At 50.3% G+C, this 26,241-nt stretch overlaps 1 protein-coding gene across 3 annotated transcripts in view; it reads right to left on the bottom strand.

Annotated features, from left to right (window-relative positions):
* Positions 1-12,370: 12,370 nt before the first annotated feature.
* The window catches only part of Ascc2 (activating signal cointegrator 1 complex subunit 2), a 46,640-nt gene continuing 32,769 nt past the window's right edge, over positions 12,371-26,241 (bottom strand). For all 3 annotated transcript variants that reach the window (XM_036200800.1, XM_036200801.1, XM_036200802.1), the window contains 7 exons: positions 25,969-26,183; positions 24,890-25,009; positions 18,886-18,979; positions 18,684-18,805; positions 18,185-18,284; positions 16,998-17,077; positions 12,371-14,977 (listed from right to left, as the gene is read on the bottom strand). In XM_036200800.1, coding sequence (XP_036056693.1) covers positions 14,806-14,977; positions 16,998-17,077; positions 18,185-18,284; positions 18,684-18,805; positions 18,886-18,979; positions 24,890-25,009; positions 25,969-26,183 — 903 coding nt within the window. In that variant the 3' untranslated portion in view covers positions 12,371-14,805. The remainder of the gene's footprint in view (positions 14,978-16,997; positions 17,078-18,184; positions 18,285-18,683; positions 18,806-18,885; positions 18,980-24,889; positions 25,010-25,968; positions 26,184-26,241) is intronic.

Genomic DNA, 26,241 nt, shown 5'->3' on the forward strand with positions numbered 1-26,241 from the left:
TCAGATAGTTCCTCACAGACATGCCTGCAGGCCAAGACGATCGAGACAATTCTTCAATTGAGGTTCCTTCTTCCCAGGTGACCCTAGGTTGTAGCATATTGACAATAAAGGCTAGCCAGCACCAGGTTATGGTGATGAAGGGAGGTTAAGTGGGGGAGGGGCATCAAGCTACAATAGTTCAGTTTGACTCCTACAGCATAAAGCTATACATTGATGCCAGCAGATACCGTGCTGTGGGACACGCACACAAGTGGTTAGCTCTCAGTGCTGGCACTGAATAGGACTTTGGCTCTAATGTCACAGATTTCTTTTCTTTTTTAAAGATATATTTATTTATTGTGTACACAGAAGAGGGCGCCAGATCTCATTACAGATGGTTGTGAGCCACCATGTGGTTGCTGGGAATTGAACTCAGGATCTCTGGAAGAGCAGGCAGTGACTTAACCTCTGAGCCATCTCTCCAGCCCCATCACAGATTTCTTTACCACAGTAGGACCACCACATGGGGACAACAAACGAATCCTTGCCAGGCGTGATGGCGCACGCCTTTAATCCTAGCACTCAGGAGGCTGAAGCAGGCAGATCTCTGTGAGTTTGAGGCCAGCCTGGTCTACACAGTGAGTTCTAGGACAGGCAGGGCGGCTATACTGTGAAATCCTGTCGCATAAAAAAACTAAAACAACAACAACAACAACAACAACAACAACAACAACAACCCCCCCACCGGCTGGAGAGATGGCTCAGAGGTTAAGAGCACTGGCTGTTCTTCCAGAGGTCCTGAGTTCAATTCCCAGCACCCACATGGTGACTCACAACCATCTATAACCAGATCTGGCGCCCTCTTCTGGCCCACAGGCACACATGCACACAGAACACTATACATAATAAATAAATAAATCTTTAAAAGAAAAACACCCGCCTCTGGGCTCTTTACCTCTTACCTGCTCAAAGCATGCTTTCAACAGCTTTGTCAACCTCGGGTGAGCCACAAGGCTGGAATGTTCCCAGACCTGGAACCCCTTAGGACACCCCAGGTACAACTAGTAGGGTTTGATACTGCTACACTCATGACAAGGACAGGGGTTGCCAAAGAAAAGCCTCAATCAATAGCCTCCCCCTGTATGCTCCAGAAACCTAGATGCCAGGCAAGCTGCCAGAGCCAAGCCACAGCATTTGTTCTTTGGTAACATCAAAATCATTCATTTTGGAGGTCATCCAGTCGAGCAGGACATTATCAACTGCCCAGTGGCTTCTATGCAGATCACACCTCTGGAGAACTCTGACTTGGTCTGCAATCCATCATCCAGGATCACAAGGAACCAAGAGAGCTGGCACATCCAGATCTTGGATCTTAAGGGCTCCTGTCTTGGCCACACCCCAGGGGCAGGTCATAGGTAGGCGTGGCAGTTACCGGCTGCCTCACTGGGGTGGTGCTTCAAGGTCAAAGCTGGAACAGCTACCCACTACAATTGATTCTCCCCGCCCCCCCAAGACAGGGTTTCTCTGTAGCTTTGGTGCCTGTCCTGAATCTTGCTCTGTAGACCAGGCCGGCCTCGAACTCACAGAGATCCATTTGGTTCTACCTCCCTAGTGCTGAGATCAAAGGCGTGAGCCACCACCACCAGGCTACAATTGATTCTTAAAATTTTTTGTTTGTCTTGTTTTTTTTTTGAGAGAGGATCTCTGTGTAGCTCTGGCTGGCCTGAAATCCACTCTGTAGACCAGGCTGGCCACAAACTTACAGAGACTTGCCTGCCTCTGCCTCCCGAGTGCTGGGACTAAAGGCGTGTGCCGTCTTGCCTTAATTTTTGCCGAGTGCTGGGGATCTAGACATGGTCCTTGAGTCCTTGTGCATGCACGGCAAACACTCTTCCGTTAGAAGCTTCCCCTCAGCCACTGCCCTTTTGGAAAGCCCTCCCTGGTAATCAAGACGACAGGTGTGCACCACCAAGCTTTGCTCATTAAACCTGCACTTTTAATTCGGCTTGATTTGGCTTACTGCATCGGCAGAAAAACCTAATACCGGGGATTCAAAAATATTTATCAAACATTTCCTACCCAAGACCAGGGCATCTTTGGTGAATGCCTTTTCTGTATGGCACTATCCTAGATCATGGGTGTATGGTAGAGACAAGACAGGTCCCCGATCTCTTGAAGCTGGTATGAGGGAGACAGACAGATAGTAAAGAGACAGGAAATCAGGTAAGAGGTTTTATAATGTTTTGTTTGTGGTTTTTTTTTGTTTGTTTGTTTTTGTTCGAGTGGATTTTGTTTTGTTTTTGAGACAGGTCCTCTTTTTTGGGTGGGGTGTGGTTTCAAGACAGGGTTTCTCTGTGTAGTTTTGGTGCCTGTCCTGGATCTCACTCTGTAGACCAGGCTGGCCTCAAACTCACAAAGATCCACCTGCCTCTACCTCCCGAGTGCTGGGATTAAAGGCATGCGCCACCATCACCCGGTAAGACAGGGACTCTTTCCATGGCCTTGGCTCTCCAACAACTCACTATATAGACCAGGCCAGCCTGGAACTCATAGAGACCTACCTGCCTCTGTCTCCTAAGTGCTGGGATTGAAAGTGTGTGCCACCATGCCCAGCCCTAGGTATGAAAAAAAAAAATACAACTGAGGCACAGTGTTGTCACATGCTTTCAAGAGGCAGAGTTAAGGTAGATCTCTGGGAGTTTGAGGCCAGCATAGTCTACATAGTAAGACCCTGTCTCAACAAAGGAATAATTATTTAAATAAAGCAGAATAAAACTGAGTGCTGTCAGGGGTGACATGGGTTTGAAACCCACACTGAGGCAGGAAGTCAGGGAATTCATAGAAATTATATCAGAGCTGAGACGTGGATAGAAATCTTTGCCAGGGTGGGATCAAAAGCATCAGAACTTCAGGAATAAGGACAGCATGTACAAGGCCCTGAGGCGGGCACAAGTTTGATACCATCACCAAATCAAAGAAATGAGTTTAGAATTAATTTCTTTAAAAGAAAAGGGAGGAGGATGTGGTGCTACACACCTTTAATCCCAGCACTCGGAAGGCAGAGGCAGTCAAATCTCTGAGTTCAAGGCCAGCCTGGACTACAGAGCAAGTTCCAGGACAGCCAGGGCTACACAGAGAAACCCCTGTCACAGGGGCAGGGATGGGGTGGGCGGGAGAGCAGGAAGCCTGAAGGGCTTTGCTTCCTTCTTCCTTTCTTCCTATTATTGCCTTTTCTCTTTTGAAACAGGGTTTACCGTGTACCAGCACAGAGTGGCCTTACTTGTGGCAATGCTCCCATCTTAGCCTACCAAATGTCGGATTACAGGTTTGAGCCCTTGCCTTGCTCAGCACAGCTCCAGGAACAGACCTGTTTGGGGCAATGAGGGAGTGAAGAAAAACAGACAGAAAGACACAGGAAGAAAAAGAGGACTGGATGGTCTAGGCTGGGCTGGAGACAGCACAGCACCCAGGAGTGCCACATGTTTATCACATAGTGTTGACAGAGAGGAGGGTTATTACATACAAGGAGGGAGTTATTACATGCAGATAAAGTGGCAGGGTTTATGGTATACAGCTGAACAAGGAGGCAGGTTTAGCTGATCTCAGGGAAGCAGTCTTCAGGCAGTAAACACCCTGGGGGAGAAAGTTATGGTAGATGTTTTCTGCACACACCATCAACATCCCCACTCAGACCTGAGGAAGACTCTGCCATCTCCCTGAGGCTAGCCTGGGAAGACTGCTGTTTCTCCATGGGTCTGAGGCTTTTGGGTCCTTGACATGGCTGTGCTCATGTCAACAGCACACATTCACTCAGGACTTCACACACTCAGGGCTTCCTCTGTTCCACAGAAGCCACCTCACCTGGCCCTGGAATGGAAGTGAAGAAATACAGACAGAAAGACAAGTCAGGCCAAAATGCAGATCAAAAGCTGGGCTGGGGGGGGGGGGCTTGGGGGGAGCACACACTTTTGATCTTAGCTACTTCAGAAGTTAAGGCAAAGATCTCAGATTAGAGGCTAGCCTGAGATATAAGTAAGTTCAAGGCTGGCCTGTGCAATTTAGCAAGACCATCTCAAGGATAAAAAGTAGGAGCCCCGGGCCAGGTGGTGTTGGCACATGACTTTTATCCCAGCACTCAGCTGGCAGAAGCAGGCAGATCTTTTTGAGTTCTAGGCCATCCAGGGCTACGCAGAGAAATCCTGTCAAGGAAGAAAGAAAAAGAAAGAAAGGAAGGAAGGAAGGAAGGAAGGAAGAAAAGAAAGAAAGAAAGAAAATGAAAGAAAGGAAGGAAGGAAGGAAGGAAGGAAGGCTGGAGAGATTTCTTAGTGGTTAAGAACTGCTTTTGCAGTGGACTTGAGTCACACCAGGAGGCTCACAGCCACTTGTAACTCCAGCTCCAGAGAACCCAAGACTCTCTTTTGACTTATTGTGACACCTGCACTCACATGCACACACCCCTTCAATATATACATAATGTAAAAATAAAAATAAGTCTTGAAACAAGCTTAGGGGCTGGAGAAAGAGCTCAGTGAGTAGGAGCACTTGCTGTACTTAGAGAGGACCTGGGTTCAATTCCCAGCATACACATGGAGGGTCATGTTGCACAGTGGTGGTATACACCTTTAGTCCTAGCACTCAGGAGGCAGAGGCAGGAGGATCTCTGTGAGTCTAAAGCTAGCCTGATCTACAGAGTAAGTTCCAGGACAGCTAGGGCTACACAGAGAAACCCTGTCTTGAAAAACCAAAACAACACATGGAGGGTCATAGGCATGTGTAACTCCAGTTCCAGGAGATCCTATGTCTTCATCTGACTTCTATGGACACCAAGCATGCATGTGGTGCGTGTGCATAGAGGCAGGCAAACTATTCACACATAAAATGAATAAATAAAAAGGTTTTTAAAACGGCAAGACCAAGGACATAGCACTTGCTTAGGAAATTTTAAAGAAAAATAATTTGGGGGGTCAAGGTGGTAGGGTTTCCACATATAGTCAGGCTCACCTAGAAATCATGGTAATCCTCCTGTCTCAGCCTCCTGAATGCTTAGGCACAATTGGCTAAATAAATAAATAAAATAGTAAAGTAAAATAAAAATAAAATAAAAATGTGACCCCACGATTATATTCTTAAAGCTGTATCCTGAGAAACTTATCGTGAATGCAGCAGATACTTAGGCGGGAGGCTCTTCGTCATCTCTTACGAGGATATTATTAGAAATAGCCCAAGTGTACACTGTAGGGGGCAGCCAGACTGAAGCAGCCTGTGGTGGCGTGTGAGTGGCCACTGAACGCGAAGTGAGAAGGAAAAGTGTTCTCCAACAGCAGAATCCACAGCCTTAACAGTGTGTTCAGCATGATCCTGTTTTTGGTGAAAACCAAGGGAGGCAGATATTTCTCTTTTGAAACCTAAAAACTGCTCCAAGAAGTCCAGAGCCAACAGCAATTCTTTCCACATGGGGGGATTACCGTTTTGTTCTTTGCCAAGTTGTGGGAACCATACTGAGCATGTCATTGCCTTTGTAGTAAGAGCGGAAAACCATGTAAGTTATTTAAAAGGAATAGAGTCCATCCCTGGCACACAGCCAGCCCTTCCCAAAACAAGGAACAGGGGTTGCCCTACAAATGAGCTTCAAGTCTTCTGAGGACGGGCGAAATCAATGCATTGTAAATGTCTGAGCGATGGGCAAAGTCGGGGTGGAATACAAATTCCTTGGGTGAGACGAATCTGAAGGAAGCTGCTTGAGTGACACCAGAGGATGAACATGCTGTGTGGGGTGAGCTACCAGTACACACACACACACACACACACACACACACACACACACACACACACGCACACACACACACATGTACACACACATATGCACGCACATGTACACATGCACGCACACACACGTACACACATGTACACACACACGTGCACACACACGCACACACACACATGTACACACACATATGCACGCACATGTACACATGCACGCACACACATGTACACACACACACACACACACACACACAATTGCTGGCTTCTTTGGGCTCCCCATGGCCAGGCTTGGTCATCTGTTGGAAATCTGCATTTGGAGAGATCCACTGCTCTCTGCTTCACTGTAAGTGGAAAATGAGGCTCAGAGAGGTTGTCTTGCCAGGGTGACATGGGCAGTAAGAGTGACAGGCAGGACAGTTGGCTACAGAGGGGAAGTTCATATCTTCCTTCCTTCCTTCCTTCCTTCCTTCCTTCCTTCCTTCCTTCTTTCTTTCTTTCTTTGAGACAGGGTTTCTCTGTGCAGCCTTGGCTGTCCTGGAACTCACTAACTCATTCTGTAAACCAGGCTGGCCTCGAACTCACAGAGATCCACCTGCCTCTGCCTCCCGATTAAAGGTGTGCACCACCACAACCAGCTCCATATCTACTATTTTAAGCTACGGAAAACTCATTTTTCTTTTGTCATTAGGGCGTTGGCCTGACACCCTTGAATTTATATAGAGACTGAATGCTAAGGGCAGATGCCAGCTGGCCTCAAGGACAGAGCAAGGATAGAGCGTAGGGGCACTCAGTCGGTAGTCTGTGCTGACAGCTTTCCTGCGGCATCCTGTCCTAGCTTTGTTTCCAAACTTTTTTGTTTTGTTTTTGAGACAAGGTTTCTCTGTGTAGCCCTGGCTGTCCTGGAACTCACTCTGTAGACCAGGCTGGCCTCGAACTCAGAGATCTGACTGTCTCTACCTCCACAGTGCTGGAATTAAAGATGTGTGCCACCACCTCTGGGCTCTGTTCCCAAACTCTTGCAAAGAGCCTTCTCAGACTGTCTGGCCCCTTCCTTTCCCAGGTCAACTCTCCTGCTCAAATATCTTCTAAGGCTCCCCACTGCCCGCTCTGCAGATCCAGGCTTCCTCACACCTCTCTTTTGTGAACTAGCATCCTCGCTGAGCTTCCCTCTGCTCTGCAGTCTGTGCCAGTCATTGGTTATGGAAACAAACAACAACAACAACAAAATGGCCGAACCAAAATCCTATCCCTCTAAACCAGAGAATTGGCTCAGCAGGTAAGTATGCTAGCCACACAAGCCTGTTGATTCAAACTCAATTCCCAGAATCCATTTAAAAAGATGAATGTGGGGATTTGTGGAGACCCACAGAGGTTTCCTAGTGAGATCTGAGCTTGCTTTACCCTGCAGGGTGGCATAGGGGATGACTGGACCTCGGGCATGGTTACCAGGTGTTTGGATGGGGCTGCACTTGGCTGTGTGGTGTGCTTTGACCTAGCAAAGGGGAGGTCTTTTGTCCTGCCCCTTAGCATTGTTATAAAAAGCCCTTTTGATGAGACAGAATAGAAGCAATGGATGGATTTTGGTCCACGTCTTCCCAAAGCTATCTTCCTATCTAAGCATTTCTTATTCCTCTCTCCTCGTGGGAACCCTTGAAAAAGGTGGGAGCCAGCCTCCTGCAGGGACTGGAGAGATGGTTCGGCCATTCAAAGACTGGCTGTTCTTCCCAAAGACTTAAGTTCAAGTCCCAGCACCCAGACGGCAGTTCATAACTGTCTATCACTCCAATCCCAGGGAATCCAATGTCCTTTTCTGGTCTCTTTGGGAACCAGGCATAGACATACATACAGGCAAAACATTCACATACTTAAAACTAAAAACAAACAAACAAAAACACCAAAACAACAAATGTGAGTGAGGCACATCTGTAACGTCAGCCCTACAGTGAGGTGGAAAATAGAGACAGCAGAGACAGCTAGCCTGGAGAACACCTCAAGGCAGAAGCAAGAAGAGACGCGCCACCTCGGTAAGCTAGAAAGGACCAACTCTTTTTTATTTTCCAGAGCTGAGGCCTTGCGCTTGCTAGGCAAGCGCTCTACCACTGAGCTAAATCCCCAACCCCCCAGCCGCAAAAGGACCAACTCTTAAAAATTGTCCTCTGAGCTTCACATGCACACTCACCCCCCAACCCCCTCACCCCCTCACAAAGTGTTAAAAAATAAACGACTCCTAGCCCTTCCAGTCTCCACCTGGGATACCTGGAAGGCTGCTTCCTCTTTTGAGGCCTATCTCCTCTCGTCTGAGAAATGGATGACAAGGATTGCAGTGGGGGGTGGGGGGATGGGGGATGGGGGTAGAGGGGGGGTGGGTGGTGGTGGTGGTAAGGAAGTTATGCCACAGTGGTTCCTGTATGCTCAGCCCAGGCCTACCAGGCTGATTAGATTATAACTCAATAACAGAGAAATTAACAGGCGCAGGCTGGAGAGACAGCTGAGGTGTTCAAACACTAGTTGCTCTTGCAGAGGACTCAGGTGTGATTCCCAGCATCCATGGTGGCTCACAAACATCTGTAATTCCAGTTCCAAGGGATCCAACATCCTCTTTTGGCCTCTGTGGGCACCAGGTATACGTGGGGTGCACAGACACACATGTAGGCAAAAGTTTTATATATATATATATATAATACACACACACACACACACACACACACACACACACACACACACACACACACATATATATATATATATATATATATATATAATAAATCTAAACAGATTTTAAAAATTCAAGCGGGGGCTCCTCTCCTTCTTCAGTCTCCAGGGAGCAGCATAAATTAGCATGTTTGATCCACTCAGTGCAGGCTGAGAGCTCTGAGGATGACTGTGCAGCTGAATCATCCAAGTGTCCCTTGCTTGCTGTTCGCTCTGAGGTCTGATCATGTTCTCTTGATGGCCACCGAGTCCCTGACAATCTGGCATCTCCAACACTATTTAAGCCCACAGCCTTGTGCACTCCTGAAGCAGCCTTTATCTCACCCCACACCTTACCCTGTGTAACCGATCCTCTTCCCTTTCCTGTCCTCGATGTCTGCACAGATCTGTCTCTTGTGCAGGCCTCCAGCGTGAGAGCCACTACCAGCCTCTGGCGGCAATTCCACGCAATGTCTGATTGCCTAATGAAGCCTTTCCAACTGTGCCCTTGTAGGGGACCCTCCCCCCCATTGATAGAGGCTGTGATAAAGTGGAAATTATAAAAATTCATTCTGACCCGCTTCCTATCTTTCCCTTCCTCTGTCCCTCTGTTTACAGAACAATTTGAATTATGAGTTGCATCAGCAGAAATACTATCTTTAGAATCAAGAATCAAGGAGGTGATGACCCTCCCTGGTCCATGTTAAGCCAAACATACATGGAATACATTCTCCCCCAACCCCAGCTCAAGTACCAAACTAGACAGAAGCAGGAGAGCTGGGGGTTGAGGATGAGGACTTTGGAGGCTGCCTGACCAGTTTACACCCTGTCATGGACATTTTGCATCCTTAAGCAAAGGACTGAGCTGCTGCAGCAGCTGATGCTGTCGCTGCTTGAACTTGCTCTGTAGCCCAGGCTGGCCTGGAACTCACAGAGATCCACCAGCCTCTGCCTCTCCAGTGCTGGGATTAAAGGTTCAAGCCACTGTTCCTGGCCTATTGCACCTGCTTTTACTTGGATGCTGGGGATCAGAACTCAGATCTTCATGCTTAGGCCGCAGACACATAGCTAGCTAAGCCACATCCCCACCTCCTGGCTGCTGGCCTTCAGGCCAGTGCTCTGTTGACTACCCACCCTCCTTTATGGATGACTAGCAATAAAAAGAACAGGCATGAGCAGGCCTGAGAATCTGGGTGAAAGAATGCTGAACAAGGAGATGAGAATGTGAGATGGGAGGCAGGCCTGGAGCCTGTGCACACACTTGGAAGAGCATGCTGGAGTTTACAGGAATCAGGGTTCAATTCAGTTGGCTTTTGGGTGAAAACCACTTTGTTGTGGGAATTCACTCCACCAATGACCTTGGGGTATCTGGCTTGGCAGAGGTGTGATTTTTCCTGGGTATGTGACTGCTTAAAACTGAGGACAGGACACGTGCTTGCTGTCTCTGTGGTGGTCGGAGATTGCACTGCTGGTTTTCTTCACCCAGGGAGGAATGGAGGATCATGGTGGCTGTTTACTTTGTTCTATACCCATGAGCGCATCTTCTCCCCATTTTACATCTCAATAAATCCTTGATACCCTTCAACGGGCTCTTGTGGCTTCGCTTCCACCACTTTTTTTGGGGGGTGGAGGAGTGTGAGTCATAATTACCTCCTTGGGATGGCAGAACACTTAAGAGATATGTCACGGTGGTGGGCGGTGTCTTGCAACTGGAAAAAGTTGGTGTCATAATGTCATTTTTGGAAAACTAGAACTCAGTGCCTGCCACCTTTGTCATTCAGACCACAGCAAGTAAACTGACAGAAACTGTGTCTAGGAGAGCCCCACAGAAACTCACAAATCTTTAGGACAATGTGTTAGGGGTACAGGGGAAGACATGGGTTTAATAAGCCGATAAAGCATGCTAAGGGCCCATTGACACCTGTGTAAAACCCTTATTAATTGGTGGTAGAGATTCTTCTGTGTGATATGAAGACACAATCTCATGGCTGTTTTCAGGATTCATCCCTCACTCACACCCTGTTCACACATAGGGCTGCAGATAGTACTCTGTCACCAGCATTGACCTTTTCAATTTTATTGTTTTGTGTGTATGTGTGTGTGTGCTTTGCCTGCATGTATGCCTGGGCACCCCATGTAGTGCCCCCAAGGGTAGAGGGCTTCTGATCCCTCAAGACTGGAGTTACAGAGCCTGTCATCTGGGTGCTGGGGACTGAACCAGGGTCCTTTAGAAGATACATTGCTCTGGTCTCAGAATCAACTTATCAGCCTTGGTTAGGGCTGCAGAGTTGCGGCAGCCACCTTGGCCTCTGCCAGGATCCTGCCTGGCTGCTCCATATCCAGAGCAGAGGCCAGAGATGGCTCAGCAGCCTGGCATGGCTTCCAGCCCAGCTTTCCTCCCAATGGGTCCCTGGAGCTCCAGTTCCTTCTAGAAAGTTAAAGGTGGGGTTGTGCTAATCTACCTTGTTTACCTTGAGCCTCCTCTTCCTCTTCTGCAATGCTGAGTCCCAGAACCAGCTCTCCTACAGCCTCTGACCCCACCCCACTGTCAGGCAAGCCAGGCTGAGCTCCACAGTCTCAATGCACAAGCCCCCTTGGCCTCTTCAGTCTGCCTGCTTTTCTCAAACAGTTCATGTCCACATGCCCTTTGCACTGACTTCCAGGAGGGCAGAGGTGGGCCTTATGTACTCGCGCTGACACCCAGGAGGGCTTCAGAACACACGCACCAAATACAGGTTCGAGTCCTCCACTCTTGCCTTCCCAATAGGCTGACCCTTAGGGCAGGCAGCAGATGTGGATGCTGGCTATTCGGGGCTGGTCCCTGGACAGGCTGGCCTTGGCCAGAACTCTCCAGAGTGTCAGTGCCATTCAGGCTCTGGTCAGGACATCACCATCTTTCCCCTCCTAGCCTGAGGAGAGGTCTCATGCCTATAATTCCACCACACTGGAGGCTGAGCTCAGCCTGGGCTACATATCAAGAGCCTGTCTCACAAAACCAAATAAGGACCAGGGAGGCAGTTCAGAGGTCAGGGCTGTGCACAGCTCTTGTGGATGACCCAGGTCCAGCTGCCAGCACCCCATGTCAGGTGGCTTGCAATTGCATTTAACTCTAGTCCAGGGGATCCAACTTCCTCTGGTCTGCTCAGGCACCTGCACACACGTGGTACATATAAACTCATACATGCGCGTGCACACACATACACACATAAATACAAAACTTTAAAACAGTTCCTTCTTTAAAGACGAACACACAAGGCTGGGCAGTGGTGGCGCAGGATTTTTTTTTTTTTTTTTGGTTTTTTGAGACAGGGTTTCTCTGTGTAGCTTTGTGCCTTTTCTGGAACTCACTTGGTAGACCAGGCTGGCCTCGAACTCACAGAGATCCGCCTGGCTCTGCCTCCCGAGTGCTGGCATTAAAGGCATGCGCCACCACCGCCCAGTATGGCGCAGGACTTTAGCTCCAGCATTTGAGAGGCAAAGGCAGGTAGATCTCTGTAAGTTTGAGACCAGCCTGGTCTATCTACAGAGTGAGTTCTAGAACAGCCAGGGCTATACAGAGAAACCCTGTCTGAAAAACCAAACACATCCACAAAACCAAAGCATTGTACAGTAGGCTGAACAGTAAACTAGACAAATCTCTTGGAGGCAGAAAACCAAAAAGAAACCCAGCTCTGTGGGACAGCATCCCATGTACTTAGGAGTCCCAGCAGCCTAGCACGTCCAAGCTCCCAGTGCTCTCAGGACTTGCCTGTGTCTTCCCCAAGAGGGAACAATATGGCTTGAAGCTAAGAGGAAGGCCTCAGGAGACACTCCGGGGCTGACTCTAACCGGGGTCCCTTACTGCGTGATGACCTTGGGTTTCCCTGTACCTCAATTTTCTCATCTGACCCAACATTGCAAGATTAAGCAAAGGAAAAGACAACTCCAGGAAAAGACAGAGGAGAAACTCTGGCCCGAGAGAGGCTCAGGAAATGTGTTTATTCCCAATAGAAGTAATCATGGCCGTCACCAGCACCACCCAGCATTCCCATCCACATTAGGTCGGTGTACAAAAGGAGTTTTAACATTCTCACAAACAATGCTCGACACTATGTTCACGTGGTCTGCTCTTAAGTTTGTTCTGCAGCTTTAGTTTTTATCCATTTATGAACAGGGTCACATGTAGCTTGGGCTAACCTTGAACTCTGCCTCTACCTCCCAAGAAATAAGTGTGTGCCACCATGTCTAGCCCTGGTTGATTCTGGTTTTGTTTTTTGCACATATTGACTCTGAGCTCCTGGAGGGGCAGTGGCATGCAGACTTGTGCCAACTGTCTTCTCCTCCAGGCTGCAGCTGAAGCAAGCTGGCAAGGACAGGCAGCCACGGCTAAGTCACTACTATGTGCAGATTCCTTGCTCAGCCCCTTCCCACAGCTCTTAGGCCTCTTCTAATCCACCTCTGGTCTTGCCTCCCAGGGCACAGAAGCTCTTGCAGCCATTCACAAACTATTAAAGACACTTGAGTCTTGTGTCCTTTCAAGGCTTTAAGTTTCTCCAGAAACATCTATGATGGTCACACTCGCTGTAGGACACAGGAAAGGCACTTAGAAGATACTCGAATAGGAGAACAGTGGGGATGGGGGTGGGTACAGGGACCAAAGGGTCCACCCACACCCACCCAACATTCTTGGGCTGCCAATCTTAAACTTGGAATCTCCCCTTGGGGATTTCCTTTGTGTATGTAGTCCTAGGGACAAACCTTGTGCATGTTAGGTAAATGCTCTACCACTGAGCGACAGTCTCAGTCTCCATCTCTAGGGACTTCACCAACATCAAATAGTACCATTCACCTGGTCCAGTGCTCTCATTTAGGCCGAGGGGAAGGGGTGACAGGAATGCTCCAGACTGGTTTCAAAGTGCCATGAAAGACTGTCCTGTCACGCATAGGTGCAAGCAACATGTTGCTCCTTGGGGGACTGTGTTTGATCTGGCCTGACATGCTGGGAAACAGAAAGATGGTGATGGTCTATTCTTTCAGCAGACTGCACCCAGGAAACCTGGGCAGTGCTCTAGGTGGCTGCAGGAGCAGCAGGCAAAGCTCCAAAAGCCCATTCGCCTTGCTGACAGCAGCTCGGGCTGAGCTCAGTCAGGGAGAAATGACCCTGCCACTGAGCTGGGCCACTGGGAAGTGCTTCCAGGAGGAAACTGCTTTCCTGCTGTCTGTCAGAATGGCTAACTCTGCCAGATCTCAGCTAATTCAGCATCCCTCGGGGAAGACACCACCCCATACCCGCTCTGCATCCCAAATGTTCCCCTAGGCCAACAAGGCACAGGGACTGCCATTGATTTTCACTTGTGCAGGCTGGCCTAACAAAACAATTCATCAAGTGTCTGTCTGCCCGTTCGTCCTAACTGCAATCAAATCAATGTCCCTAGCATCCAAAGGTCTGCAGATACGACTCCAGGCTCTGCTGGGTCAGGATCAGCCCAGCAAAGAGCTGTAGCTCCCCTGCACATCAGTTAAAACCCAGGGGACCTGTTAGCTGATGCCCACTGCAGAGTGGGCCACGCCTGCACAGGGATCTGGAAACCAGCCAAGTCCCACTCCGTTCAACAGGGTTTGGCAGAATACCTTCACTTCTTTTTAGTAGCTTCCATCTCTAGATTTGGGAGGGTTGGGGCTAACAGTATATTTATAACTACAAGGCTCTGTAACTGGCTAAGTGTCCTTGTTCTAGCTGTGACATAGACGTTGTTGACATCATCTACATGGATCTGTAACCTGTACAGCCAGGGATCAGACTGAGTTTCTAAGACCTGCTCTGCCACTGCCTGCCTGCGGCCTAGGAGCACACTCAGCCCTCCATGTCTCATTTCCCCAGGCTGTACTGTGAACTAGAAACTGCGCCACCTCCTGGAGAGGAGGTGCATGAGGTAGCAGCAGAAGGAACCTTAGGTCTCCCACTGGTGACTTCCTTCCACCGGCCCAGAGCAAAGGCCACACAGCAAGGAAGAGCACTGAGGGCACGCACGGAGAGTCAACAGACAGAACCAACGGGAGCACTGTGCCTTCTTGTCTTGTCGGGGTCACTGAGGAATGACGGAGTGAAAGGGCTGGAGCCTGTCACGGACACTGTGGAAGGTCAGAAACTTTATTCACAGGCTTGTTGCTCCTTCTGAACACACAGGTCTCCTGCCATCAGGGCTCCTGTGAGATGGTGTCTTGATGTACAAGATAAGGACACCTTACTTTTGCATCCCCAACCTTTTCCGCCAGCAGAGCTGGGAGACAGCCTGCTTGATGGCACTGGGTTCCAGCACCAAGGGATAAGGCACTTTGTGTTCGACAAGAAGGCGCTCACCACTGGCTGGCAGGTGAGGTATGGTGGTGGCCTCAGGACGGGATCATGCCTTTGTTTCTCTTCCGGTCAGCCATGGTTCTACGGCTGTGGTTGGCTCTGGTGGCCTTCTTAGCTTCTTTCTTCCTGCGCTCCTGGGTGGTTTCTCGGCTTTGCCCATGGCCCCGGGGACTGCCCGTCACTGCTGCGGCATTCTCAGGCCGGTACCTGAAGGAGCAACAGCCACCCCATGATGAGGGACACCCGTTGGAAGAGGCTCTGATGGGAAGACCTCCACAGTCCACCCTGGGGGCTACCACTGAAGTCACACCCTGACCCAGGTCCAGGCAGGAAGGGAAATGGAGCCCCAGCCCTGGGCCTGATTTTCTCCTAGCCTCTGCAGATGGGCCCATCACCTATCTGTGAGCATGAACTGTTAGGGCACTGGATGGCAGGCTCCTTCCCTCGGCCACACATGCCCCTACAAATAGGACAATGCTCTACTTTTATACACCAGGCACTAACTTGGTCCCTTCAGCCCACCAGCTTCTGGAGTCCACTCAAAGCATTCCCTCAGGAGCTGGATGGAAGAAAATCAGAACAGTTTTGCTTTCTGATCAACAACCTGTGACTCCCTACTGCCTTCAGAAATCCAATGTCTCTTGGTGAGGTCACCTGTACCCAGAGCCTAGGTTGGGACTAGACTTCTACCCCTGGCCTATGCTTCTACTCTTGGCCCATTTGGCCAGTTTCTTCACTAAGCAGAAGGAACGTGACAGTTGTCTCGAGGATCCTTGCCAAGACCCTCTCTCTGATAGACTTGTGTTTCCTGGACTTTTCACCCGAATAAAGCTCCTCCACAGCTGGGCAGTGGTGGCACATGCCTTGAACTGGAGTACCCAGGAGGCAGAGGCAGGCAGATCTCTGAGTTTGAGGCTAGCCTGGACTAGTAAGTTCCAGGACAGCCAAGGCTACACAGAGAAGCCCTGTCTGGACACAAACTCTTCCACACCCTTCCTATCCTAAGGGCTTGCTTAGCTCCAGTGCACCTGTGTCCCTACCAGGACTCTAAGCCACTAAGGATGTGTCTTCTGCCTGGGCTTATTCTGCCAATACCAGCGAGCCTTGAACACAACCCCATGCTGAGTGACAGATTTACACTGATTATGATTAAGAGTGTGGAACACAAAGCCAAGCCATCTGGGCTCAACCCTGTTTATTTACCTGTTTCTGAGACAGGCTCTCACAATGTACCCTCAGAACCAGAGGTCCTCTTGTTATGGAATATTAGTTGAAGATGTGTTACAGCTATTTATGCTGTGGGACATTTGTTTAATAATGTAAAGATGTATTGTATTCTTTTATGTTGCATTTGTTTAACTCTGTAAAGTGGTGTTACTTTGCCTGCCTAAAACACCTGATTGGTCTAATGAAGAGCTGAGCGGCCAATTGCTAGGCAGGAGGCAGGACAGGTGGGGCTGGCAGTCAAGAGTAAGCAAGAGGAGAAAAGAGAAGAGGGAGGGGGCAAGAAGAGGAGGAGAGAAGGATGGGGTGGATGGGGTGGATGGGGTGGGTGGGGCGGCCACACGGGATAAGAAGGAAAGAATGATGTACAGGAATAAAGAGGTAGAAGCCCGGACAAGGAAGACAGGATAATTAGTTAAGAAAGGCTGGCTGGAAGGACGCCACACTAAGGCGGGCGTGCATTCATAGGGAAACAGCTCTCCCTGTGATCACACCCTCTTGCCTGGGTCACCTGAGTACTGGGCTCGCACTGTGATGCTCAGCTCTCTCTCCTGTGTGACAGGGTTTTGCTATGCTGCCCAGATTGGTTTTGAACTCCTGGGTTTTTTTGGGGTTTTTTTTTTGGAGCTGAGGATCGAACCCAGGGCCTTGCGCTTGCTAGGCAAGTACTCTACTACTGAGCTAAATCCCCAACCCCGAACTCCTGGTTTTAAATGGTTCTCCCAAGTAGCTAAGATTATAGGCACACACTTTGATTGGCTTCGATCTCTGTGTGACTGACATTTAATGCTGTATGACCTTTACTAAGTTATTTAATGTCTCAGGGCCAAACTCAGATCTCTGAGTTCGAGGCCAGCCTGAGTGAGTTCCAGGATAGCCAGGGCTACACAGAGATACTCTGTCTTGGGAAAAAAAAAAAATAAAGCCCCCAGGGTTTTCTGCATGGCCAGCTGGGCTCCCCTGATGGGTCTCTTCCAAGTGAATTAACCCTTCCAATGCTTACCCCTTCCTGGCGAGGAAGGTCATGCGCCTGGCTTCAGCCTTTTCCCTCAGCACTGCAGGATCCTGGATGAAATGGTCCAGCTGTGGAAGGAAGAGAAGAGAAGATCGGCATCGACATGCTTTTCCATTTCCCTAGGTGTGTGGAGCCATGCCGGAAGGCATCTTGATGCACCTTCGTGGGGACTGCTGCAGCAGGCAGGGTAGGCAATCTTCAGGACTGAGCCTGCTAGTCGCCAGATGAAGCTTCCTTTAGGGAGGAGGGAGCTGAAGGGACGTGGGGAAGGCTGGTGGGGTGAAAGGCCCACAGCAGGCACATCAATGGGAGTGTGTATGGCTTTGGCCGAGATGGCCAACAGAAAGGACACACAAGGCCGTGGAAGCTGACGAGGGAAGGCCCCTGGCAGCAGGCTTGCCCTGAGACTTGGAGGTCAGGCCTCACTCTGGTGCCACAGCAGAGGGCCATGTAAGAGCTCTTGAGGACAGCTTTCTATGCTCAGAGTGTGGATCTATGCAGGGGAAAGGGACCCCAGGAAACAAACAGGTTCCAACACATAGTGTCTTAAAAATCCAAAGGAGTAGAATTGGTGACACAGGAAGATGGTACACTTCAAATGCAAATCTGGACTTGCCCCTGGTTAGTCAGCGAGGAGAGATGGGGCCAAGTGGTAGAGAGCCTGTGGCAGGTCAGGTACTTCCTTAAGGCGAACAGGCCCTCCGCAGCCAGCCCCAGGAACACAGCCCTTTGTCCCTCTTGGGGGCTGCTTGGGACTGCAGAGTGCCTGGCTACTGTCCTCAAATGGAGCAAAATCACTTTTCATCTGTTTTCTATATTGAGTTTCAAGTTAAGATTTCAGCTGAAGAAAAAGTTTAGCTGCTAAAACTGAGTTTTCAGGGCTCCAAGTCTTCTCTGATTTTTAAGAAGGCCAGCCTGGGCACAAGAGCCTCCTGCTACCCTTCCTTCTTCCAGACCCTAACACTTAACAACTCAGGTGTCCCCAGACCCAGCCTCTCATCTGTCCCGGGACACCCCTGGGCAGTGGAGTGAAATCAAAGCCAGCAGATCTCCAACAGCCTGTGCTTGAACCGACCCTCCCCAAACCAGCAGGGTCAGAGGCAGGAAGTGGAGGCAGAGCATCTAACTGGCCCTTCAGAGCTGCATCTCTTATCTGGCACCTGCCCAAGACCTACCTTGGGGGCCTCCTCTTCAACTTCCTCCACTTCCTCATCTTCCTCCTCCTGTCCTTCTCCAGGCGCTTTGGTTCTCAGCACCTGAGGGATGGTGAAGGGCCTGGGGTTGGAAAAGAAAGTGAGATCAAAGGCTGACTTGTTTTGGAGTGGACTCCAGCCTCAGGGAGAAGGCTGGGGAGAGGCGCTGCTGCTCAGAGGCCAGGGAACCCCACAGGGGTTTTCAAGCAGGCTTTGCCTTAGTCCCCAGATTCTTTAAAGGTCCTGTGGTCTGATGTGGAGAGACCAGGGGGTAGCTGAGCTGGGACCCTAGGGATCTCCAGTCATTTTCTTTACCAGGGAAGCTCTGCTTTGATCTGCATAGGGGAATCCCTACAAGATTCTGCCGAGAAAAATGTTCTGCACTTAGGGAAGGAAAAAAAAGCTTCATGATTTAGTGTGGGCTGGGTGAAGAAGCAGAGGGTGGGGGTGGGCTCCTGGCTTCCTGAGCCTTACAACTCACCGGCGGCTGATGAGCTCATCGTCAGAGTCAGCGTCATTGGCGCCCACCTGATTGCCATCATACGTGTCATCATACTCATCCTCATAGTCATCAACCTGGTATTCCCCTGGCTGCAGTGGGACCTGCAACAGCAGGCTCGGGGTCAGAGAAGCCGCGGACGCTGGACTTCCCACCCAGCAGAGGCCCAGGCCGGGCAGCCTACCTCCTCTACTACCACACTGTACTGCTGGTAGCGATGCCGCTGTGCCTCCACAGCCCGCTTGTCATTCACCAGGCTCCTCACGTTCTCCTCCTTCCTGGAGCCAGGGACAGCAGGGAGAGAGGGAGGACACCATCAGGTCTGGAAGACTGTGGAGGGCAAAAGGTCCAGAGAGACGCTGGGTTCACTTCTTTATACCGCAGACCTGCTGAGGCCACCTGCAGTTTTTGCCCTAAGCTCAGGAAAGCCCCAGGCACTCTTGGGAGAGGCAGGAGGGGGTCTGGCCTCTTCCTCTCCTCGCTTCCCTACAGCAGCTCCCACGTGAGAGCACTGTGGGAGGAGGAAAGTCTGGTAGCACAACTGCCAATGTTAGCTGTGGAAAGTGAGGACAGCTGGAGCAGGATGGGGGGGGGGGGCACACACCCTGCTCACACTGAACACCATCACAGTGTCAGCAGGGCCTCAGGTCTCTTGACCATGGCTTTGCAGCCACAAACACAGACACATGCAATGTGGTTCTTTGGCCCTGCAGGGAAATCAATTAGAGACGCCAGGCAAGAAATCTAGCTTAGTGATGAGATCTGATCTCTGGAATGTTCCAAAAGGAAGGGTCTGAGAAAAAAAAAGGGAGAGCCATGCAGATTCTGTGCAGATCTTCTTCTTCTTCTTTTTTTTTTTTTTGGTTTTTTGAGACAGGGTTTCTCTGTGCAGCTTTGCGCCTTTCCTGGAACTCACTTGGTAGACCAGGCTGGCCTCGAACTCACAGAGATCCGCCTGCCTCTGCCTCCCGAGTGCTGGGATTAAAGGTGTGCGCCACCACCGCCCGGCAATGTGCAGATCTTCTAATGTCTGGTTCTGGGTGGGTGGCAGGCATCTAGGAGCCTGGGAGAGGTTGGGACTTCGGCCTTAGTATGGTCAGGAAAACTTTGCTGCCCTGGGACAATCTTTATTAAGGGCTTCCTATGTATCAGGCTATATTCTAAGGCTGAGCAGGGAGGAGATTCAGAAACGGGTCAGACATGTATCTGGACTCACAGTAGAGCTGCGGGTGAAAGGCACAGAACAGGCTGAAGGGAGGTGGGCTACCACCTGACAGACAGGAGGGAGGGTGCCAGCATGGGTCTGGAGGAAGGGCTGAGGAAACCCAAGACAGGAGGGCTTTTGATTGCACCAGGAACCCTCAGTGGACACAAAGGACGCTGCGTTTTGATTTAGATTTGAGATTCCTTAGCTGGCTGCAGTGACTCATACCTGCCTAATGTCCTACTCCTAGTATTGGAGAGGCTGGGGTAGAACTGCCAAGAGTAAAAGGCCAGCCTGGACTCCAGAGACCCTTTCTCAAAAAACAAAAACAAAGCTGAGCATGGTGATAAAGTATATGATCCCAGCACTTGAGAAAGCAGGAGGATGAGGAGTTCAAGGTCAGCCTCAACTACATGGTGAGCTGGAGGCCAGCTCAGGCTACAGGAGCCCTTGTCTTAACTAAAACAAACAGACAGAAAGACCAATCCAGGAATCTTTCCCAGCCGCCAGGACTGGGCTGTGGATCTGAGACAGTGGCCTTTGGCGCGGCACCTGGCTCTCTTTGCCAGGTTGGTAAAGAGGTAGAAAAGTGAAAAGGACCCAAGCCTCTCCAGGTGGCTGGTACCACTGGTGAGAACACATGCACGCACGCACGCACGCACGCACGCATGCACGCACGCACGCAGCTGTGCTCTCCGATGCCAGGTTCTGTGCTGGGCCAGGGCCCGTGAAGTGGGAGAGGTGTCATCATCATCTGGCAGCTCCGTGAGGCTCCTGGTTTCTGTCATCCCAGGTTCTGGGCAGCGAAGGTGGAGAGTGTCTTGTTATGTGGCTTTCTGCAGGGCCAGATGGAGAAGCTGCCCTTTATGGACCCCACCTGGGCCTTAGGAGAGGCCAGGCAGCAGAGCCAGGGGCCTGGGCGGACTGTCTAGGGCACTGCACTTTGCTTCCTTGATGGATTTGGAGCCACGAAGAAGGAAAGCCTACACAAGCATCTGGGAATGATGCATTCATAAGCCCGGCCTTCAGCCTCCTCCAGAAACAGGCAACAGGTGCTTACCAGAGGGTTTTGGAATCTTGGCCTCCTACAAAGTGGCAGCAAGGCCAGGAGCATGCCTGCTCTCCTGAAGCTGGTCTCCTTTCCTCTCCTTAGCCACTCAGCCCTGTTCTACAAAGACCTGATTAAAACAGGTCCCTAGTGGCCTGTGGAGTCGATACACATTCCAGGTGAAAGTTCTGGGACAAAGAAGGCAGAGACACCTGCCCAGAGTCACAGAGCTTGTAAAAAATGGTTCAGGTCCTGACTTGGTTTGCGCTCCACTTCCTAAGCTGTGTGATCACAGCAAGTCTCTAGCCTCACTAAATCACAGCTGCATGCGTGGAGGTGCTTGCCTTTAAACCTAGCACTAGTGGGCCTGGAGAGATGGGTCAGTGGGTTAAAGCACTGGCTGCTCTTGTAAAGATCTCAGGCTCGATTTCCACCACTCACATGGGGGCTCACAATCATCTGTAACTAAAAAAAACAAGGGCAGGGCGGTGGGTGGGGGGTGGGTAACCCAGCTTTAAGGTGGCAGAAACAAGAGGATTTTTGTGAGTTTTAGGTCAGCCTGTTTACACAGTGAGCTCCAGGCCAGCCAGAGCAACACAGTGAGACCCCATCTCAAAGCAAAACAACACCCCACTTAGTTCCTGCTTTCAGTATTTCCTTCTCAGGGATGAGCTGAGAATGATATGACGCACTGTGGTGCACTGTGCATGGCTGTAATCCCAGGGTTTGGGATGTAGGGACAGGAAGACCATGAGTTCAGGGTCAGCTTTGGCTGCTTAGTGAGTCTAAGGCTAGCTGGAGTTACACTAGATCGATTCTGTCTCAAACAGAAAACAAAACAAACAACAATATCAAAGCCAAAGGAAAAAGAAGACAGGAAAGATACAGACAAGGACCAGCATCTGCCGGGCTCAACAAAATGAATTGTTTCTTCTGTCAGTCTTACATGCTAGTGTACTGTGGTTCTCCAAGAGGCAGTCAAAACACACAGACATATCTGGCCACAAGACCTTGGTTGAGGGGAGCTCTTGTCGTCTTCCAGGGTTCTATAGAGTATCCAAAGGAGTCAGAGGACCATGTGTCGTGTACACAGGTGCTTGGTATTCAACCACAGCTTGCTCCTAACAGGCTGCTGCTTCTTCTTTTTTTTTTTTTGCTTATTTTGACAGGATCTCCTGATGTAACCCAGGTTGACCTCAAGCTCTAAAACCTCCCATGTGCTGGGACTGTGTGAGCCAGGCCTAGCTCGGACTCGGGTTCAGATTGCTCCACTTCTGCACTACATGTTAGAGCCCCCAAATCTGGCCCAGTGTTGTTGATGACATATGAGAAAAATAGGGAAGTTTCTGAACACGCTTTGCAATTCTCTAAAAAAGAGATGGGGCTGGGGTAATACACAATGGTAGAGCACTTGCCTGGCATGGGCAAGGCCCTGGGTTTGGTCTCTAGCATCATCAAAAAACAAAACAAACCAACAAACAAAAATAAACAAAAGATAAAAGAGAGGCAATACCTTGTTTGGACTCCCTCTGGCATTACTGTTTCTATTAGCCAGAGTTCAAATAGCTGAAGCCCCACCCCCACCCCCTAGGGACCCCTAAGCCAGGGTCCCAGAAGACAGAAAAGCCCTATCTTGTGCTTGTTACCAAATAAAAACCACAGGGTAACCAAGCCCTACCTTTGCCCCCCTCCCCCAGCTCTGTGTGTATGGGAACAGACCAGACCCTACTTGTTTCCAAAGCTGCAAGCATGTTCCTCAAATTCCTCCAAGTCAATGCCTATGTTCCCAGGTGAGATTTGCTTTGTGCTACTTAACTCTCCACCTGCTACCTGAAGGCAGGGCCCTTGCCCTTCCACCTTGTCCTGACTAGGCAGGTGTCCCTGCTAAACTCCTGGTGCACCTGCTTATTTGATGCTCTGTCTTTCCCACGGTCTCTGCCCTTTATGGGCAAAGCCAGAGTACCCTGCTCGTCTTGTTTTCCTGGTGCCCGCACAGGATCTTGTGCTAGTAAAGGACTTAATAAATATTTGCTGAGTGGATAAATACTGAACCATGAATGAAGGCTTTACCTCTTTACAATCCTTGCCCCTGGGCTGCCTAGCAGAGTAGGATTGGTAAACACTGGTCACCCAGTCTCTGCTGGCAACCAGAGTGCCACAGAATTGGGACATAGCATTCAGGACACCTGGCTGCTTCAGCCCTTCTGATGACCCTGGCAGCTGAGAGCAGCCCACTGGCAAATGCTCAAAGGTTACCTCCAACTGGGTGAGGATGAGGAGTGACCTAGGTGAATCTACAAATGAACGGCAAGGGGTAACCTGGGTCCAGAAAGTCTAAGCTCTCTGGAAGGACCTACCAGTCAGGCTCCCCATGCCTTCTGCTGGCCTGGGGAAACCCACAGCAGCCACTAATAGGAATAACAGCTCTGCCTGGGATCCAGGGGGGTCACAATGTGACTGATGAAGCAGTGTGCCAGAGATTCCTGTGCAGTGAGCCAGATGGCTTCGGAGTTGCCCTGTGCCTGCTGAGCCTTCAGCTGGCAAGCTTCTGGCAGCACACAGCCCCAGGGAGGGGAGCAGCCCTGGGCTCTAACTGAAGCAGCAATGCATGTTTCTGCCTGGAGCTCTTACCAGAACAAGGCCACAAGATGGGCAGTCTCCTCCCTTTCTAGACCCTCTTGTCCCCACTATTATGATGGGGACAGTACAGACCGCACTTCAACAGAGCCCATGGATTTCTGGCTTCTATGAACCAGTGTGACTACAGAACTCTGCAGCAGAATTATTAACTCTCCCCCACTCCTGGCTGTCAGTCTTCCTGCCATCACCACTGACTTCAGCTTCTTCCAGGGGAAGCCATTCAGGAGCCCAGCAGTTTCTTTGTACTTATTTGTGAGACAGGGTCTCTTAGATTAGATTGGAACTCACTATGCAATCAAGAAAATCCTCTCTGGTTCCCGAGTGTGTGAGTCAAGGTATGAGCTACACGTGCAGCTCGGGTGACCTTTATAAAACCAAGCTCTCGAGTTGATAGGACCTTGACCACACTCCTACTGGCCTGGAAGCCATGGTTGCTTCAGCTCACTCAGCGTGGGAAGGATCCTCCCTGCTCTGTCGCAGAGCCACCCCACACACCTTTAGCTCTCTGTCACTTTCCCAGGGGAGCCTTCCTGTCCAGGCTGACGGCCCTAGCAAGGGCCCAGGAGGCTGCCCATAGGCGACTGCTTGATGAGCGGAGTAACGCAAATTTCGTATGGATGTAGGCAGTGTCTGCTGCACTTCCCACTACAGCTCCGGCACTAAAGTAGTCCAGGACAATAAGCACCAGGCAACTGTTTGTTGACTGAATGATAGGTCATGAAATGGATTACAATGCCGAAAAAGTAGGCAGAAGACAAAGTACAAATACAAGAAACCTTGAAACAGAATTCTTTCATCTTTGGAAAAAGCTTACTCACACGACTTGATTTCCTTGTTCTGTCGCAGCCTGGAGACAGGTCAGGTCAAAATGGCTTCTAGGAAGCACTGTCTAAGCTCTACCCCCAGAGCCAACAGTCCGCACATCCAAAGACGTAACAGAAGAAACAAGGGGGCAGATCTGGCCCTCTGGCCTTTACCACCTACAAGGAGGTCTCACTAACAGTCACCCCACACAAAGCTGGACTCAAAGCACATGGTTAAAGAAACTGATCTTGTAGGCTGCCAGTGCATAAGGCCAGCTTCAGAGGGACCCCTGAGGGGCTGGAGAGATGGCTTAGCAGAGCAGTTAAGAGCACAGTCTGCTCTTACAGAGGACCAGGTTTGGTTCCCAGCATCCACATGGCAGCTCACAGCTGTCTGTAATTCCAGTCCCAGGCACTTTTCTGGGTGCCTCTATGGCCACCAGGCATGCACATGGTGCACACACATACATGGAGACAAACACGCCACACTCACCTCCTGCCCTTGTGCACTCTGCTCAGGTCCACTGAGTCCCTGCTGAACACATCAAACTCATCGTTCTGGAAGATGTTGTGCCGAGATGTCAGCAGGGGTGTAGGGTCCGGCTTCACTTGTCTGGGGGCCACAGCACAGAAATCAACTGAAAAAGCCCTACTGGCTGACATCTACTTGTGTCCCAAGTCCCACTCATCATACTGTTCTCCCCTCACACTGTTCACTCCATTCCAGAAGCCACGCCTAGGACCTAAGTCCTTTAATGGGGAGACTTTCATTAGGCTTTACTTAATCTGGCCCCTTCAGAGCCCATAGCCACACCTCACCCTCATTCCCTGTGTGCCCTGCATACCAGTTTTCTTTTCTTCAAAGCTCTGCCCCTCATTTAAATGCCCACAATAGCCCTATGAGACAGGGAGTTATAGGTCACTCAACCTCTTTTTTTTGCGGGGGGGACGGGGGAATGGAGGGCAGTTACATTTGCTTTTGGTACTAGGAATGTAATATACAACCTCACACAAGCTAAGCTCTACCACTGAGCTACACCCTCAGCTCCTTTGTGTCTCTGCATTGCCATCTGTAAAATGGGACACAAACAGGGCAGAGGAACATGTCTAAAGGCACAAAGCTAACTTCATCCACTCATTTGGCGAGCATCCTTTGTTCATGGAAGCAGCATCCACTTGTGCCCTTGTTCTTGCTGGCTCCTGAGGCTCTCAGGACAGCAGTGGGCCAAAATCATGTGGTTCAGTGCAGAGAAAGTGGGTGGCTTTGGCGGGCCTAGCTCAGAAACTGGGAATAAGCTAAGAATGAGGCCGATCTGGAGCTAGGGTGTGTCAGTGCCCTTTGCCACACTGCTGGTCTCTAGTAAGTCTTCCTATAAGGCCCTGCAGGGACAGCCAGCTGTACGCTGAGAACCTCGCAGGCCCCAGCTCGCCTTCTTTGAAGAGGGCGTGAGTTCAAATGCTGGAAACACTGCTGTGACAAAGTAGGAAATTGTGTCCTCCAGTCTAGGGAAGAGAGTGAGAGGCGGCAAAAGGGGCCCCTGCCTTGAGGGCCTCTTCCCATCCATCTCTCACCTTTCTAGGCTGCGGTCCAGCTGGCTGAGTTCAGGGGCCAGCCGATCCTCCAGGATGTTGTTGATCACCTGCTCTGCATCATAACTGTAGTGCTCCAGGCAGGCCAGGATAAAGCCCTCCCCGAGGTCTGGCAGCAGGTCTTTCACTTGGGAGATAAGTGAGTCTAGTTCCACTCCACACACGGTTGGGCCCGGGGCAGCTGCTGCACCCATGCACTGCAATGAAAGCCACCGTGCTGGAGGAGAGACTGAGCTGCCCAAGTGAACAGGTCAG

Source organism: Onychomys torridus, chromosome 10 (genome assembly GCF_903995425.1).
Source record: "Onychomys torridus chromosome 10, mOncTor1.1, whole genome shotgun sequence".
NCBI lineage: Eukaryota > Metazoa > Chordata > Mammalia > Rodentia > Cricetidae > Onychomys > Onychomys torridus.